General features: G+C 35.3%; 1 protein-coding gene across 16 annotated transcripts in view; it reads right to left on the minus strand.

Annotated features, from left to right (window-relative positions):
• Positions 1-19,151, minus strand: part of pHCl-1 (pH-sensitive chloride channel 1) — a 655,929-nt gene that overhangs the window by 166,316 nt on the left and 470,462 nt on the right. For 13 of the 16 annotated variants that reach the window (XM_083128521.1, XM_083128594.1, XM_083128571.1 and 10 more), the window contains 2 exons: positions 18,130-18,212; positions 8,932-8,994 (listed from right to left, as the gene is read on the minus strand). In XM_083128521.1, the coding sequence (XP_082984647.1) occupies positions 8,932-8,994; positions 18,130-18,212 (146 nt within the window). The remainder of the gene's footprint in view (positions 1-8,931; positions 8,995-18,129; positions 18,213-19,151) is intronic. The other 3 variants (XM_083128534.1, XM_083128589.1, XM_083128555.1) reach the window with 1 other exon arrangement.

Genomic DNA, 19,151 nt, shown 5'->3' on the forward strand with positions numbered 1-19,151 from the left:
TTGGCTACATAATAAGAGTTTTGCCGATGGCGTAGTGTAGTCGCCTTGTAATCAAGGGAACCCGGGTTCGATACCCGGTAGAGGCACATAGTGGTTCGGATCCCACTTTAAACTGTACGTCCAGTCCCGATTAGCCTTACTGTGCAATGGACTTAAAACACCAAATCAATCAATCAATCAATATGTAGGACGTAATATCTTGCGTAGTGAAGAGGTAATGATTGTTCTAAGTCAATTACGCGCATCATTCAACTTCGAGTAACCTTTCGTTCGAGGTTCACCAGTGATAAGAGAAAGTCATTTCTCGCCGGTGCTCAAAGCCGCATTTGAATACATCCCTTTTGAAAAGATAAGGATATTTTCTCTGCTTGTTTTAGTGCATCTACTATACACGCCTAACGCCTGTATTGCATCGTTAATCTAAGCTTCCTTCTCAGGGGAACAGCATGATGTCAACTTCAGTTTAGTGCGTCCACTATACACATTCGAAGTGCAGAAACTCGGGGTACATGGTGGTGCTACGCTCGGATGAATGCCCGACCCGCAGCTTGCATTACCCTCAGCTCTAACCATTCCACTCATTAGGCTTCTGCTAATTGCCTTGGATATCGAAATTTAACACCGGAACACCGTGTTGCGACCAACTCCCACCCCTCCCCGACTGTACGAAGGGCCTTCATTTCCCAGCTCTGTTCCACTTAATTTCCTTTCAAAGCATAAAAAAAATGTCTTTTTCGGTATGTATTTTTCGTCCATTCGCTTGTATCTTCTCTGATCTGAGCATTGGTCATCGTTGGAAGTATCCATATATTGTAATTTTCTCTATTTTGCACAATTTGCTTGGTCTCGTTATCAAAATTTCGATTTAGATAGAAATAACATCCAATAGCAATCCTTTCTCCGATATCCGTATTCCGCTTTTATAATTTTACTTACTGGACTCCACTCCCTACACAGTCCTTTCTTTGCTTCGTACTTAATTTTGTCGATTTAGATACACTACACAGGGTGTCCGGGCTAGAGGTGTACTAATATTACTATTTATAATGCGAAAACTACGCCTTATATTGTCTCGTAGTGAAGTTCAGTCCATAGACCATCGATCCCGGATTCCAGTAGTCAACTTGTACGATCAATAGCTGTTGAGAAACTTTGTGGCCTCCGAGATCCCCAGATTTGAACCATTAGATTTTTTTAATGGGGCTTCATTAAAGAGGTTGTGCACAAGAGGGAAGTTCACGATTTGGGTGATTTGAGACATCGTATCGTTGCGCTAATAACGCCTCAAATGCTGCTCAACACTTGGCTTCAGCTTGAGAATCGTTTGGATATCTGTCGAGCTATGGCGCTGGTAGTTTCAGAACATAATCATCTATTTATTTTCATATATTGCTATGTATTGGTAGGATAGACTAAATTACATTTTAACATGTTAACATGTTCACTTCAGTTTCAATTTCACTGCATCTTTCACCTCACGATCCATATTTGAGGGCGTACTACCACAGACAAATGACGGTGATACGTGTACTACTGAGTTTCGAGCGTATAACGATCGTTTGAATGTTCGAGCGTTATTCGCTCGAGCGTCATCCGTGCGAACTATTAGACGATCGAGCAAGAAGGCCTCGATGGAGCACTCTAGTGGCAACATTGAGGTGTACCAGCGTACATAAAAAACTTTCTGAGTTACGTTGTACAAAACTGGGACAAGAAAGTTAATAAACTTTACAATTGCTACAAGATATACGTGTATTTTTGTATACCTCTGGCCCGGACACCCTGTATTACTGTTCTGTTCATTTCAATCAACCTTTATCTGTACCATTCCTTCCCCTACATATCCTGCTCCTTTATTTTCCATTAACTAATGCATTTAGTGTATTTGCAAATATTCCCCGTGTATTTTTATTTCTGAAATTCTATTTGACATCCTTCCTTTTCTTCGCAGTCTGAAAATTTATTATAAATTGAGTTTGGTAATTTCCTGCATTACTGTCTATATCTGTTTGACTTTCTTTGGTATATTTTTCACATTACAATATCTGTACTAATTTTGATTTGTCTGTTTTTCTCCTTATTTTACGTCTCCCATTATTTGGTAGCTTCTCAGCATTTTTCTCAATCGCCTCGCTTGCATTATATATTGATAGTATTTTATCTGTTATAATTGTTTAGGTGTGTTCATTTTTGTATACTGTAATTGTCTAATTTATGTACCCTTTCTCCACTTTGATCTACAAACACCTCCATAAAACAGATAGTATGTCTGTAATATATGTGTAGTGAACAGTGCCTTCAGACAGAAGGAACTGGCACCACTGTTAACGGAAACATGACCGACAGTAAACGATCCTTGTAACAAACATCTTTGCTTGTAACTTCTTGAGTTCTTGTTATACTTCGTGTTGTACAATAAAGTACGTTGTTAAGTTAACGTTAGTCTTTAGTAAGACGACGAGGCAATGTCTATTTTCAATATTCAGCCACCACATGCTTGTCACGAACTAGCAGACTTTTCTATAGGGTTCCTGCTTATATAATAACCTCTCTGCAAATATTGACATTTTCTTGTCAGAACGCAGTTTTCGAGAATCGTTAAGAATGTTCGTGTAACTTAATTTTTTCTGTGCCATCTTAATGCCTTGTTTTGTTGTTTTCTTGATGCTACAGTTTCAGTATAAAATGGTCTTTCAGTACTGTATATGAAACTTTAAGTAAATAAATAAGGAAGTAAGTTACTCTAAAATAATATAAAGCTAATGACATTTGAAGTTAGTCAATATTTTCATAAGGCGAATTTAATTATATTGCTCCTACACCGAGCACGTATTATATGCACTTAAATTGACTTTATATTGAAATTCCAATTTCCTTTATTTTCATGGCTTCATGTTCTATTTTCCATCTCTTTCTAGTGGAGATGATGTGATCAGCACGACGCTCCTATCTCCTTTACCCCTACCCCAAGATACTTAACGATATGAGGCTGGGTGAGCTACAGAGCAGCTTACCCGGGGACGTAGTCAGAAGAGATCAGCGAGATCACTCACCCGGAAATGAAACCAGGGTCTCCTGCGTGGTAGTCAGACACCTAGCTGATGAACGGCAGTTCTGAAAAATAGTATTTTTCCTACGCTAAATTCCACGATAGTTCACGACTCTCTTCCAGAAATTGGTAAAATAATGTTTCACTGTTACGTGAAGGCTGAACCTTCGCTGTTTATTGCAACAAGCCATGAAGGCTCAAAGAAAGGCACATTTAGGATATCGGCCATTGCAGAGGTGATTTGATCAGCACCACGCTTCGGACTCCTTTATTCCCATGTACCTCATTTTATCAGAGGTTGGGTGAACCCCAGAACGGCCTTACGATGGTGTGAAGAATTCCCATTTGAGATCATGTGCCCCGGGTAGCAGACAGATTCCCTAACGACTTGATCATCATGGCCCCTGCCGAACCGCAATAAAAATTTGCAATGATCATTTTCGTAAGAAAGTGCAAAAATCTAATATGGCAAATTTACTTCATAATGTAGAACGACATGAGTTTGTGACGATCGCACTTTTTTGTTGTCAAGTAACCCATATCTCGTAATACAAAGATGGCAGCCGATCACGTGACCAGTCATGTCATACATTCTCTCATTTCACTCTCTCTCTTCTTTGCAAGGGCTGGACCCTCCGATGTGTCGCGTTTGTAATGTTTCTTAAAGTGTTCGGCATATTCTTGTTGAATGTGCTGACTTTGCTTTCCTCAGACAAACTTTTAATCTTCCCAGCTGTTGGTCATCCCTGTTGGGCGATGACTTCAGTGATTTCTCAAATGTTTTTTAGATTTTGCCTCTTCCGCTGTCTGTGAGGAAGCTTTTAGTACATTCTGACTTTCTAATGTGTTGTTAGTCTTGCGCAGATCTTTACAACCTTGCACTTTTTACACCCTTCGATTGAACTTCTTTTAAGATAGAATTTTTGGTAAGGGGATATTTCCCCGAATATATTGAAGGGTGCCTTATTGGCCTGAAGTGTCGACGCTTCCAACAATTTTAATTCATTCATTCTCTTTTTAACCTACTCTTGTGATGCCAAGATAGTGGTGGTTATCCTTCTCATAGATGGCGGGCGAGTGATAATACAAGGATGAACATGAAGAATTTTCGGGAGAAGCATAATTATTGTGAATATCCTACCAAAAACGTTAATAATATAAAAAACATTTTAATAACTTCGAGTATAACATCTCAATTCAATACGAGAGAAAAGTGCATTCTAGAAACTCGATGAAAGACTTTGCAAAGAGATAGAGACATAAACAATAATTTCTAATGTCCCTGGCGGTATTCAATAACATGCTAGTTCAAAGAAGGGCAAGGCGATTCTAAGTTATTATTGTAATTTCGCATACTTTCGTAACATTTTTATTTTTTTAGACTGGTGAACACAATTTTTAAAGGTCAACCATTACAAAAATCATCCTTGTGATATCGGGGCTTGAACTCGGAACCTTCGGTAGCGAGACAGAAGTTAATGGACAAGATTTGTAACAATCTAATGACTAGGGCTTGAATTTTGAAAATTATTTTCTTTTTCCTAGTGTCCGAAGACGAGGCCCAACATAATATAGCTATGTTCATTTGGGTCATTGTAGGACAGAAAAAGGTGGGTTTTATTTGTCGTTTTTTTGCCTTTTTCGGCGTTTTTTTGGCTTATTGGTCCTTTTTTAGCCTATTTTCAGGTGTTAACGGCTTGTTTTTGCAACTTCACCTTCTTTCGACTACGTTTTTACTGCCCATTTTCAATTCGAATCATCATCAGTTCATCACCTTTTAAACATCCTTTCTGTGGTAAAGAAATAAAAAAGGGAGAAATAAATATATTTGAACCGATCCCTGAAACGAGAGAAAAACATTTTTGGACGACTGAAGCAGGTACGGTACAAGGTCCTTCAACTATAACTTGTCTGGAAGGTCGCGCTGTAAGTAGCAACTTTCTCTTGTTTTGAAGCTTTCAGCACGGTGTATACGACCAGACAGCACATGCCTGCAAAGATCTCAAGGTGCCGCGCAGAGGGAGGGGATGGGGAGGTTAAAACTGAAGTTATTAATTAATTTGGATCAAATTTATACGCCCTTTCTTTCCGTTTTTAGGTACTTTTTTGATATTTTTAGGTCTTTTTATATGTCTTTTTTGGCAATTTATAGGTCTTCAACTTCCGAACCTTACTAATGACGCCCTTGCCTAAAGTAAAAGAAACATTTACAGAGCTAAAGACAATGAATCACGTGAAGACGGGCGAAGTGTTCTACCTCTATAGACATTTCTTTGTAGAGAAATAAAGATAATTGGCAACCAACAGTATGATCATTAACGCAGAGTTTTAATATAGCTTAAATAACATTATGATTAACTAGTCTGATGACTGGGCAGGAAATACAAATACGCAATATCTAAGACGTATTATTGTTGATTTGGAAGTTCACCAAAATTGAATATGAGTATTAGGGTCCAAACAGTGCTAACTCTATTTATTTTCCAATTATTTCCATATCGTGTGGAGATTTGAGGAACAAGAGTTGCCTAAATTCTTTACCAGACCAATCTGTTGTGAAGACCAATAAAAAATACTCATCCTAGATCTAGTTACAAACATTAATATTTCGAAGATATCCCAAATCGCAGGATTGCTTTCGAAGAACAAATTGACCCGTTGAAAAAGTGTCTGCCCTAGGGCTGTCAAGTAGCTACATCATTAAAGAATATGTTAGAAATATTATCACAACAAAAATTTATGAAAGAAACTTCTTTTTAAAATGTGCAATTTGCTCAGGTGCAGAAGAAAAATGAAATGTGTGTAGTTGTTCGTTTGAAAATAAATAAAATAAATTGATGTGCACATATTATCATAGCAAAGTGTTTAGTAGACTTTGTACATTAGAAACCATTCCTTACCGGTTTATGGGAAGTCAACATGGATGTTTTATCTACTTCTTTTAAAGGGAGATTTTAAAATTCTATTTAGAAATCTTATCAAGCGGGTGATTTCTGGAAACATTTCTAGGCTTTCACGAGCTAACGCCATTCTCATATCTTCGCAGTGACATAAGCCTAAATTCGATTTATATATCCGAAAGCACGGACTGCCGAGAGGACGGATCACCCGACTGACCTGCTACCTACACCTTGATCCGACGCACATGCCTTGAAGGTGATACTAACTTTCTTCTTTGAAAGTTAGAAAACTTTTACACATTTCCCTTGATTGATAATCCGAAATAATATTTTACTTAAGATGATATGATATTTCTGAATATCATCGATAACCATGCTAGTACTTTTATCTACAATGTTTACTGATATCTATAATTCTACCTTTACTTGTGTAGCTCAGAAATTTTAATATTTATATTTAACAAGCAGTTTTTATCTTTCTATTTTTCCATATAATTATTAAAATCATTGATTTATTCAAATGAAGACATATTAATTTAGGCCGATTTTTTTCTGATATCGACACTAGTGTTATTAGTATATATTTGTTATTGTTGCAAAAGAGACAACCACTATTTCGAAAAATTCATTTTTTAAACTCTTCGTTTCAAAAAAACAGTCATGAGCAAATGACAAGTCAGCACCACACTTATATTTTACTATTTTGAAATTCACGAGGAAGATATATTAGTGACAAATTCCTCTAAAATTCTCTAATTTCTTAACAAGATCGATTAAATATTAGTTTAAAACGTTGGAAAAATCAATGAATAAGAACGATTTAATAGTCTATTTGAACCGCTTTTAGAACACAGCTGTTCCTAAAGAAGTTTGATTTCCAAATATTTGTTCTCAAGAGGAGTAGATCTAAATTGATATTTGCAAAGACTACAGTATATAGTAATCTGCTAAGAGACTATCAACGTTTCTATTTAATTATTATGAGTTATATATTAAAAAAAAGTTACTTAAATTATTTGATGTCAAGGGCAAAGCTACGAGTATCACTTATTATGCTGTTAATTTGTGTTCTTTTATGATTTATATTATTCTAAAAAAATATATTAGCTGCGGTATAGCAGTTGATTACATATTTCTGGATTTGTGAAATCTGTACAGATACTACTAAAACTCTAAAAGTGCACAAACTAGAGTCTACTCCACTACTTTACGTGGTAGAAATAGTGTACTATAACATGCTTGTGATTTTGTGATAATTTAGAAATTCATTAATTTATCCAGTTTATTGTTGTTTTCTTACTGCACGCATTAAGAGGAAGTTTATGAAATATGAACAAGGGATTCATACTTATAACTGAACAATGTGTTGTTCTTTACATGTTAGGTTTATAACTTAAACTTCCAATCCAGGAACAAAAGTTTAAAAACAATTACAAATTTAATTAGTGGAAAAGCTTAGTATGAATTATTATTATTATATTATTATTATTATCATCAATTAAATTGCTGTTAAGTATGGAGTTAAAGGGATTATCAACGTTTGCATGCATCTTATTTGTCTAAAGTGTTTATCTTTGTTTATTATTACAAAATATAATAAACGAAATTGTTTATTGTGTTGTGCATATGATATATGTACTTTATATGTCTTGCAAATATTGCTACTAGAATTAGAAATACACAATATTTAAACATTTTAAATTTAACAAAAGAGAAATAGAAATAATAACTTAAAATTCAGATCGCTATGTAATATTTACATCTGCAATAGATGGCAAAGATGATGAATGCAGAGATGAATAGTAATGAATATTCTACCATACATTCATATGAGACATGAGAGAGACATAGAAATTTAATCATAGGGAAATAGGGGTGTATCAAGAATATTTGGAGAGCAAATACAAATTCCTATGAACAACAGGAAATTGATTCTGTATGTTCAGGATTGGTACACATTGAAGGATTGGTTTCAAGTGATACTGAACTAACAAAGATATACATGGTTTGATAAATGTGATCTGAAATTAGACTTGTGACCTTGATCAAGGTACAGTTTCGCAATTCCCTTCATTTGCTTAAGCGTTATAAACACACACGGCACTCAGTATGGTTCAAACATGATTCGGTATTAAGTGACGTCATAAGTTCGCAAGATGGAAGTCAAGTATTCGAGTCGATTAGCCAATAGACAGCAACGGTGCTGTGTACTTTAAGTTTCAAGGAATTTAAGATAATTTTCCGTTGATCTTTATAAATAAAATTTAATCGTATAAATTTGATAGTTCTTATCAATATAACGCAATATAAACTATTCTGAATAGTTTCTTGTCGTTTAATATATTTCACGGAATTCACCACTTTGAAATATTATTTTGATGAAACTGTAACTCTCCTAATAAGTAAATCAAATAATTGACACTATCCGTCTATAATTTTGTCTAGCATAAAAGTATATTGCCAATAAACTGTTCTCACCGTTCCAAATAAAACAAAATTTTTGTGCAATATAACAAGAATTTTAATTTAATTTATCGAAGCTCACCATCTAGTGAGTTTTTTGTAAAGCACGTTAGTTTTCCGCTATGAGAAATATATTGTCAGTATTGATATTATGACGTCACACATTTGTTGTCTGCTGAGGAAACTACGCTAGCTTTTCACAAAATCTAACCTGCCTAACCTATTCACATTTAATTTTTACTATTAGATGCATAAGTGAATAGATTAGGCAGGTCAGATATCGTGTGTTCCAAGTTGCTATAGACGTCGCTAGCAGCTCGTGTTTTTCCGTATTGGAATGATAAGTTCCCTCCCTAAGTTCAGTAACATGTTGACTTCAACATATGACGTCACGGAATGAATGGCTCTCCCTTAACGAAACAACCATGTACAAAGTCCTTGATCGTGTGTAGCAGGGCGAAAGAATGCAAGTGGAAAGCACAGAAGAAAGCGAAGTGATTGAACTGAGAAACAGCATACCGTTGGACTCACACTTCTCAGTCTTGGATGTGGATGTACCATTTTCTGGTTTGCAAGTTACGTCTGAAAAATTTAGAAAAAAAAAAGAAGAAAAGTCATATGTCATAGAAGTAAGAATTTTTTTTATCACATGATTAATGTCGTGTGAACATATCTGGAATGGGTCGAAAAACAATGCAATTCTTCATGTTATAAAGGTGAAATATTCTATGAGTGCATTAAACTTTAATATTCATTACAACATCAGTTCGTAGTGTTGCTTATATGTTCATTGCAATAAAAATAGAATAAAAGCTATGCAGTTTTTTTACAAATATTTTTGTAAAGCAATAAAATGTATCAAAAAATAAATATTTCAAAAATATTTAAATTGTGCATGCATCTTGTAATAAATTAGACAATCTTATTACAGCTTTAAAATTAATATTTAGAGAAAATTATGTTTAAAAATTTGAAAAACGAAAAAGATAAGAAAATGTAGTCACAGACCACTTGTTTAAATATGGCCTTAAATTTAGTTGAAAGCTATAAAATACCATTCATTCTATGATAGCGATGAAGTAAATGTTTAGTTATAAACGTGTATAAAATAATGGCGGGATAGAAAATCTCATAACAAGAAAGATGCAAGAATTCCAAAAGTGTTGGATAACGTTTCGAAGGAAAGAAAATTGTCAGCCTCAAAGCTCGAGGAGAGGAGGTACAGCTCGCATTCCGAGTAAGAAGTAACAATAGAAACGATGGAGTGGAGATGTGGATTTAACCCCAACCTCCTAGTCAATCGCTAATTACCAAGGAAGCAAAACTAGATAAATACACACTTATTTAGTACAAAGATGAAACGGTACACATTCAATGTGTTTGTCACCCAGACCGCCACACAAATCCGGACATGAGAAATTTTCAAACGAACGCCTTGAGAGGCATCTCAATACGGCGAATATTTGCTTGTAGACAAGTCAGACCCCAAGACAGACAGAAAAGGGGAGAAATCGAATGAAAATGAGAGACAGGAAGAGAATAAATGGAGAAGGATGAGAGATAAAGAGGGGATTGGGAGAGTTGGAGACATTACAAGATACAAGAGGGAAAAAATGAGAGATGGAAGGATAAAAGGGGGTTGAAAAATGCAGAGTTTTTCATAAAGAAAGACAGAAATGGGGATGAATTGAAATAGAATGAGAGAAGGAAAAGAACAAACGGAAAAGAATGAGAGATAATGAAGGAGAGAAAAATGAAGAGATGATAAAGTACAGAAGATGTAAAGATTGAGAGAAAGAGGGAAAACAAAGAGAAAGGAAGAGGGGAAACAATGAGAAATAAATAGGAAAAATAGAGAGAAAGAAGAAACAAAAAGAAAAAGTAAAAACAGAGAAATAAAGAGTAGAAACAAAGAGAGAGAGAAAGAGAAGAGAAACAGAAAGAGGAAAAACAAAGCTAAACAAAGCGAAAGAAAGAGGGGATACAAATAGGAAGAAAAAGAAGAGAAACAGAAACAGAAAGAGGGGAAACAAAGAGAAGGAAAGAAACAAAGAGAAAGAAAGAGGATAAACAAGGGAAATAAATAGGCAAAACAAGAGAAAAGAGACAAAAATAAATAAAATGGGGAAGAAATAAAAATGAAGAACAAATAGAAAGATAATAAACAAAGAATGAAGAGAAACAAAGAAAAACAAATAGAAAGAGGGGGAAATAAGGATAAACAAGAAATAAAGAGAAGAATCGATGGAAAACAAAGAGAAAGAAAAGGAAGAAGTAGAAGATATATAGTGATTATGATAAAGATGGAAAGAAATTGATATAAATTGATAGCCAATGAAAGAGGGAAGAAAATGAATTGAAAATAATGAGGAAAGCAGAAAGATGTCGAGGTAGAGAAATAGAAATTAAAAGATAAGAAGATGACAAATAAGGGAAGACTGAGAGAAAAGAGATTGAGAATGAAGATAGAGAGGGGAAAATAAAGGAAAGAGAGAAGAAAAATACAGAGATTAGAATAAAAAAGAAAGAAGGGAGAGAAAATGAATGAGAGGTAGGAAGAGGAGAAATTGAAGAGATAATGGGACACAGAAAATAAAATGGAGAGATAATACTATAGAATAGCGGGAATGAATGAGAGAAAAGGGTACAAGAAGAATGATAAAAGAAGTTGAAAACATAGAGATTATAACAAAGAAAGAAAGATAGAGATGGGAACAGATAAAAGGGAGCGAAAGACAATAGCTCTTAAGAGTCCACGAGTCCCGAAACGGAGCCCATTTGAAAACAATTCGGCCACCGTTGACCTCACAGGAAAGAAATTCTCTCGCGACATCACTGGGCGCCTACAAAATATTTTTTTATCTTACGCCGTTACCAAGTATTGATCGAGACAGTTGAAATAATATATAGATTCCAACGTTTATTTGGGTATTTTCTGATTATTGTGTGAGCCTCGTGATCATCTAACTGAAACTAAATCTTTGTCATCCGTAAACCCGAAGGTTATTTTCCGCAGCAACATAAATCTATTATGTATTTCTCTCTCTTGGGCAAGATCAATCCACTCTTGATCATCCTTACCAGTCTCTTCAGATCCACACTAATATTGTTTTAAATCTTCGTATTGGCCTATCAACAGCTTTCTTACCAGTGGCGTGCTCATCATTTTCAAAATGGGGGGTTATGTATACTTTTTAGTAGTGAGCTCTCATTTGGCAATCTTTTCCTAACTTTGATATTATATATTTTCTTAGAAATAGTGGTTAATAGTGGGTTATGACACCTAAACCCCAATTGGACACGCCACTGTGCCTTACCATCAGGTTTCCCAGCAAGAGTGGTGTGAACGTTTGCTCGTTGCCATCAGAAATAATCTTTCAATTATATCATAAAATTTACTTCAAGCCGGACCCTGTGGCCGAGTGGTTAGCACATCGCGCTGCGACGCCCAGGGTCCCGGGTTCGAATCCCGCTCAGGCTTGGTTGTTTGTGAATGTCCATTCATCAATTTCATCATTTCATCTCTTATCCCCATCTTCGCAAATTAGCCAAGAGGCACAAAACGCGAAGTAAAATAAACTAAATCAATCAAATCAAATCAATTTACTTCAATACTATAGAACTTGAATAAACCAAGTTTTCGGACGAATAAACAGAATCTATTATAGGTTCATGGTATTATAAAGTGTGTCTGCAGGCCACAAGAGTAACATGGATATGTCTGTTTTTCTTGCATCTAGTATTGCGAGACGATACCACGACGAGATCGATATTATATTCGATACTTAAAACAGAAGGAGACTGGAGCTTAGACATCGAGATGACACCAAAGAACGAGACAGGACGGTATCATTTCACATAGTGTTACATGTTTAGTGCATCGTGAAGTTTACCGAGACTGTGAAGATTTCCACATACACGCGAGTATTCTCAGGTAGTCTTCAATGGGAGATCATAAGAGAGAAAAGTATAAGATCTTATGAAGCTTAGAAAGGAATTAATATAAAAATATCCATGTACACTACGCCCCAGGACTCTCTGGAGGAAATTAACGAAAACAATTGCTTTGCGCAAATAGAACCGCGACTGCAGCTACCAGCCGTTTCTAGCAGCGCGCACTCCTTTGCTCCGCCTACCCGTTATCTATGTTCTCTACTGTTATGCGCGGCCTTGTTCCACAGTCCCTAGGCATACACTTCCTCTCTCAAGCGTCGAGCCGTCTACAGTCCCTACTTGCCCAGAGACATGTTTTTGTTAGCTTGCTCCAGAGATTCCTGGGACAGTGTGCAGCTTTGCCTAGTGAGTTTACATGAAATAAATGAAGCCTCCATTCTCGGTTAACATTTTTCGAATTATGCGCGAACTTTTTACCATTTAAATATCCCGAAGCAAATTAAATTAAGGAACGGTTTCTAGTTTTAATAATAATTGATCACCAGTATTCTAATTAAAGTATTATTATTATTAATCCTCCATTTCACTACGTTTGTATTGTTGAACCCCGATATTTATCATTATTTCTTAGTTTTATTGTTATTGCTTTTCTTAAACAAGAAAAGTATTTGTATTAAACTGAAATTATATGTAGGATTTTATTTAAATTATTAATGAAAATACAATTTCTAATTTCGGTAACGGACAGTTTTATATTATTATTATTATTATTATTATTATTATTATTATTACTATGTACGTGAGGGAAATTTCTAAATGGCAAACAACATCCTGAACTAGGGTATAGTGAAGTTTATGTAGATCCATAAGCACAATCATTTGTATTAAGAGTCTTGTGCTCGAACCAAACCTCTTTTTAATATTACTTATAATCATTATTTATGTATTTACTGACATTTATATTTACTAGTATTTATATGTATTTAACTAAATACAGAATATTTCATCTGTTTTCAGCGCTTTTATGTTACTTCGACAAAGATTAGAAATGCATCTTACATGAGTTAATATAATATTATAAACTAATATAAATTAGAATTAAGGAAAGATAAAGTACGTAAAGTGAAAAATGACAGTTTCATATAATCATAAGTAATAATTAGATGGAAATCACGTATTTCTATGATATTTTATGTGTTTCCGGAGTAATGTGCTACACAATGTAGTCGGTATAAAATTTCTGATGTATATAATGCGTAGCGTAATTCCAATTTAGAAAGGGAGAGATGAAATGTAAGCTGATCAAATAATTAAAAGAAACAAACAAATAATACCAATTTTGCATAATTGAATCACAACTGAACAAATAAAAGCATGTAAAATATGACGTCCACTAGAGAAGAGCTGGTTGCTTCGCCTGCTGAAATGTGGGATACACACAGCACCATCTATTGAGCGTTAATAAGTAACTTTTGTTAATAAGTATTTTAATGTTACTATTTTAACCCTTAGGTGGAAAGCCTTTCTTAGGAGCCGCTTGCGTCACAAGAGGAAGACGTACCCGAACTTTCAAGTCTTTACAGTCTGTTCCAGGAGTCTGCGAAGCAACACCGGAAAACACTGTCTGGGGAATCTCTGGAGCGAGCGAACGAAAACAAGTCCTCTGCGCAAATAGTAACTGGAAAGGGAGAGGGATTGCATAGAGGGGGAAAAGCGACGGCAGCTAACAGTCCTTTGCACCAACGTCCACTCTCCTTCTCCCCTTTGTTACCGTTATGCGCGGGCTTGCTCAACAGATTCCACAGAGGGCCGGTTTCGAATACGGGCATTGGTGTTCTTTGTGTCATCATATCATCATTCATCGTCGCGATTAGTCAAATGTGGCAGAAATGCGACGTTAAGTAAAAAAGAATCAAATCAAATCGGAAAAGACTTCCTTTCCTGTAAGCTCTTATACTTCCACTGTCATCTTCTTTCACTCTGAAGTACGTTGCTTCTGCACTTCTTTCACGCTCTACAAAGTTTGTCACGTGACACTCAGGTCCGAAGGTTACTTTCTGTATGGAGATATGCCAGCTTCATCGGTCGTGGAAAAGGTAATCTATTAGAAGACATTTTGAGCCCCATTAACTTGCAACTGAAACGCAATAGATTGCTCGTTCAGGCATTAAAAATAACTTCAAAATTTGCCAGAAGATGGCAGCTGCTCTTTCATACCGAGAACTGGTAAAGAATGCGTTTCTTGTCTTTTGTTGTTTAATGAGTAAGGATCCATTATTTCCAGCGTTAAACTTTACAAAGGAAATAAATAATTATAATCATGTACAAGAAATATTAATAGAATATAAATAACCTAGTTTGAAATTCTTGCATAAAATAATTTTGAAAATTAATTCAATAAATATAATTTTAGAAACGATTGGAGAAAAATAGGTATTGATTACAATTTCTTTCGAGTGTACATGGACATCTATATCCTGAAATACTCACTTCCCCGCAATGCGTTATGTGTGTTACCTAAATCTAAGGCGTTAAGTGGATTTTAATAGCAAATTTTCAATGCAACTTCTACTACCGCCATAGAGTTAGGCAACACGCATAACGCCTTGCACGGAAGCGAGTATTTCAGGATCTAGGTTTATCATTTTTAATGCCTGTGAATGTACACATAAATGGAACGTTTGCTGCAATGTTGATTGGTTTTCAAAAAGAGTTTCCATTTTTGCGACTAGTTCTTCTTCTTCCATGTCATGAGCAGTGTTGCCTCAAACTGAAGGTACAATTTCCCTTTCCGAGGGGCAAAATTCCCTTTACTATGGGCAAAACTTCCCTTTTTTGCATTCAATTTTTCCCTTCACTAAAAATCGCATACAATTATAATAAGTAGTACATAATCTGTACTAATATTGAGTTTGGTGTCTTAAAATTTCCATTGAATTTTGATGTTTTTCATTCCATTTCTTTTAAAATTTGATCCGAAATTTCCTTCATTTGGCAACACTGGTCATGAGGGCAGAGAACATGACTATTCCATAAGCTACCTACACTCTGTCCGGGAATCTCTGGAGCAAGCGAATGAAAAGTAGTGGCTAGAAAGGGCTCGACCAATGAATGCGTGAAAGGGGAAGTGAGTGCATGGAGGGGAAAACGTTGCTGCAGCTACCAACCGTTTATAGTAGCGCACACTACTTTGCTCCGCCCGCCCACTCGCTTTCTCCCTTTCTCTACCGTTATGCGCGGCCTAGCTCTACATATTCCCGAGACAAGAGTATAGCGTGTGTATACCCGGCCTTTGCTTTGCTATGGAACATATTATATAGAAACACACAGACACACACACATATTCAGTGTTGCAAAGGGGTTTCATATGATATATTTCTTTGCCACATCAAGATTTGGCATGTGTTGTTTCGAACAATTTATCTCGATCGTATAGAAGCCGTAGCCTATCGCGTGGATAGCCTCTCCAGCCAAGACTTTTCAAGCGCGCGCTTTTCAAACTTGTCGCGATATACCAAAAAAAAAATAATCGAGAACTAATTGTTGTACAGAGATTTAGTGGTTTTTGTTTTCGAAATGGCAGGCGGTTTAAGAGGAGGTGAAATTCATGCATTACACCTCTCAATAATGAAAATTAGAGGAAGAAGAAGGAAATAAAAATAATATATCCGGCACATATAGGGCAAAAATGACGTTCTTCGAGAGTCCTAAAAGAAAGAAAAGAGATTCAAAATAGAAAGAGAAAAACAGACAATGAAAGGAAGAAGGAGTAAAAGTGAGAAGTTCGACAAATTAGTAGAAAGAGAGAGATAGAGAAAAAGATAAAGAAAGAATATTGATAGAAAAACATGAAAAGAGAGAAATAAGGACGGAATGAAAGATGAAGAGAGAAAAATAGAGTAAAATTGATAAATATGAAAGGGAAAAGATAGAGTTAAATAAAAAAGAAAAACGAACTGAGAAATAGAGATGGGAAAATAAATAAGGAAAAAGATAGAGATTAAAATAGAAAATAGATGGAAAGCGAAAAAGACCAGGAATGAAAAATTTAGAGAAAGGAAAACAGAAAGTAGGAAAATAAATCTTAGAAACTGAGAAAATAAGGAAAGGAAGATAGAGGGCAATGATACCAAAATAAGGAGAGAAAGAAATGGACAAGTAAAGAAAGGGTATGTGATAGAAAAAAGAAGGAGACGGGGAAATTGAGGAGGAAAGAATGATAAGAAGTGAAAAGAAATGAAAGAGTGAAATAAAGAAAGAAAGGAAGTCCTCAGCAAAGTTATGAAAGATTTCTGTTGTCGTACGGAGACACCAAGTATAAGACTGAATGTACACCAGTTCCTTTGCTGAACTTCAACCAATAGAAAATTGGACATCAATATCCTAAAATACTCGCTTCCCTGCCTTGCGTCGTGTGTGTTGCCTAACTCTACGGCGATGAACGAACTTCAATGGAAAGTCTTCGCTCATCATCATAGAGTTATGCAACACACATGACGTCATGAAGGGAAGAGAGTATTTCTGGATATTTATTGCGGGTGACTGTACAATCAATGTAAACCTGCACTACAGGTGGTTTATTAGATGTGTAAGTATACCCTACAAGCTGCATTTATGTGTGTGTGTGTACACAATATTTGGAAAGCTCTACATATACAAAAGTTAAAGAAATGAAACTTATAGATGTAATGTTCATAATATAAACTAATGTTTTTCAACAATGAAATACCAAAAGCATGCGAGTTATAATACTGCAACAGATAACAGATGTACAAACTTTAATTTAATGTACTTAATTAATAGTTCAATTAATTAATTAATATCTCTGTACGCTGATTGGGAAAAAAATTGAGTTGCTTTATTTTACTTCGCTTTTTTGCCACATTTGACTAATCGCGAAGATCAGTGATATGATATAATGAAGGGACATTAAGAATGAAAACCCATGCCGGGATTCGAACAGAAGTAATTCTTTATAATGAATGTTTACTTCTGTAGGGACCTGGAAATTGTGAAGTGTCTCATCACACAACATACTAATATATAGATTTAGCATAAGCATCAAGGAAGTATCGAAACTGGAATTTGTTCTAATTTTCACAATTATCTAGTGTCATAATGATCAAATTATGTGTCATATCTAATGTCAAATTATTACTTAATATTGAATTTATCTACAAAGTAAGAAATTTGTCATCATAGAGACTTCTGATTTTATCCCAAATATTCAGTGCAAAATCATGTTATTAAGGTAGAAATTTAATAAATTTTAAGGCGAGAATAGACTTTTTGCAGAGTGTTAATAAGTCTACTCGCATTTTCTTTTTAGACTTACGTATTAAATAAGTAATTTAGGGTCTATTGTTATAGTTCACTAAAGTGGTACTAGATGCAGTGGTAGCATCATTACTATTAACAAATTCTTAACAAATTTCTTTCACATAATGACAGAAAAATTCATAAATTTAATGAACTATTATAATATGTATTAAACATGTTACAACTGATAATAGCTTTGTACACTTGTACAAAATCTAGTTGATCGTTCTAAGAACTCCAATGGTTGTTAAATAATAACTATATTACAGCTTACTAGCAATATTAAAAAACATGTTTCTGTTGCAATTGGCTATTTTTAAATATTACTCTACTAAAGCTCAAGTGTATAATTTAATACAAGCGCTGAGCATTCTTGTTGCATACAAATATAAATTTAACAGCTAATGTGTATAATACAGTGAAATTTCATTATGATTATCATTAACAATAATTGTAATTGTAAATATTACATCTCTACAAGAGAAAGATGAAAATAATCCTTACGTGATGGGGCTATCCTCTTGTCGTATCTATCCTTGCATAGCAACGTATCCAGGATTGCTTTGTCTGACCTTTCTTCATGCGAACTGAAAAAAAACACATTAATATCAGTATTACACCCTTTGAAATGTAACTTAATCATATACAGGGCGTCTAAAGAGTTCCGCACCATAAGCCAAATTACAGTATTCGTTCAATATGTACTCAGTAGAGTTCCACACAGGTCTATGAGCGGATCCACAAAGGAAAAGAAAATTCTTGGGCTGACATGGCATTCGCCCCCGATCGCGGTGAACAGGTAGGCCAGATAGCGCTGAACACTCGTGATTTCAAAATATAAAGTCTAACGGATTGAAATCAGGCGAGCGTGAAGCCCATTCAACGGGTCCTTTGCGACCAATCCATTGTTCCTGAAACGTGGCATCCAGCAACAAACACGCATTTGACCTACGGTGCGGGACTTTTCAGGCATCCTGTAGAAATGCGATCATCAGATCCACATTGTAATTGAATACAACAACGGAATTCATTGAACATTTTGATCAGAGGTCACACTATCTTGTTATTAAATATATGGATACTATTATAAATAATTATTAAATATATGCAGAGTATGCAGGGCACAGAGGGAGGGAGAAATCCTAGGCGCCCACATACAAGACAGGAGGACAGATCTCCTTCGAAATCGCGGAGGGGGAGGGGGGACGGGCTCAGATATTTAAACTGTGCGAAATACCCCTTATTCCATTTTTGTGTTCATTCCAGAAGAGAGTTCTGCTAAGCAAGGAAATCGAATTTTAAAATTACCTGCATGTAATTTCGTTTCAATAACAATACATTGGGCCAATTATTATGGAGGATTGATAATTACTGCTACGGGTCCGTTACAGAACGACAGAGCTACAAATCCAAGCAGTGTTTGGACAAAGTGCCTCAATTATCCATAAATGTACTTTGTTTTCTATTCACTTGAAAAATCTTTCGAACGGCTCTGATTGATTTGGTTTATTTATTTTCGCATTTCT

Source organism: Lepisma saccharinum, chromosome 1, assembly GCF_977018435.1.
Source record: "Lepisma saccharinum chromosome 1, izLepSacc3.1, whole genome shotgun sequence".
Lineage (NCBI taxonomy): Eukaryota > Metazoa > Arthropoda > Insecta > Zygentoma > Lepismatidae > Lepisma > Lepisma saccharinum.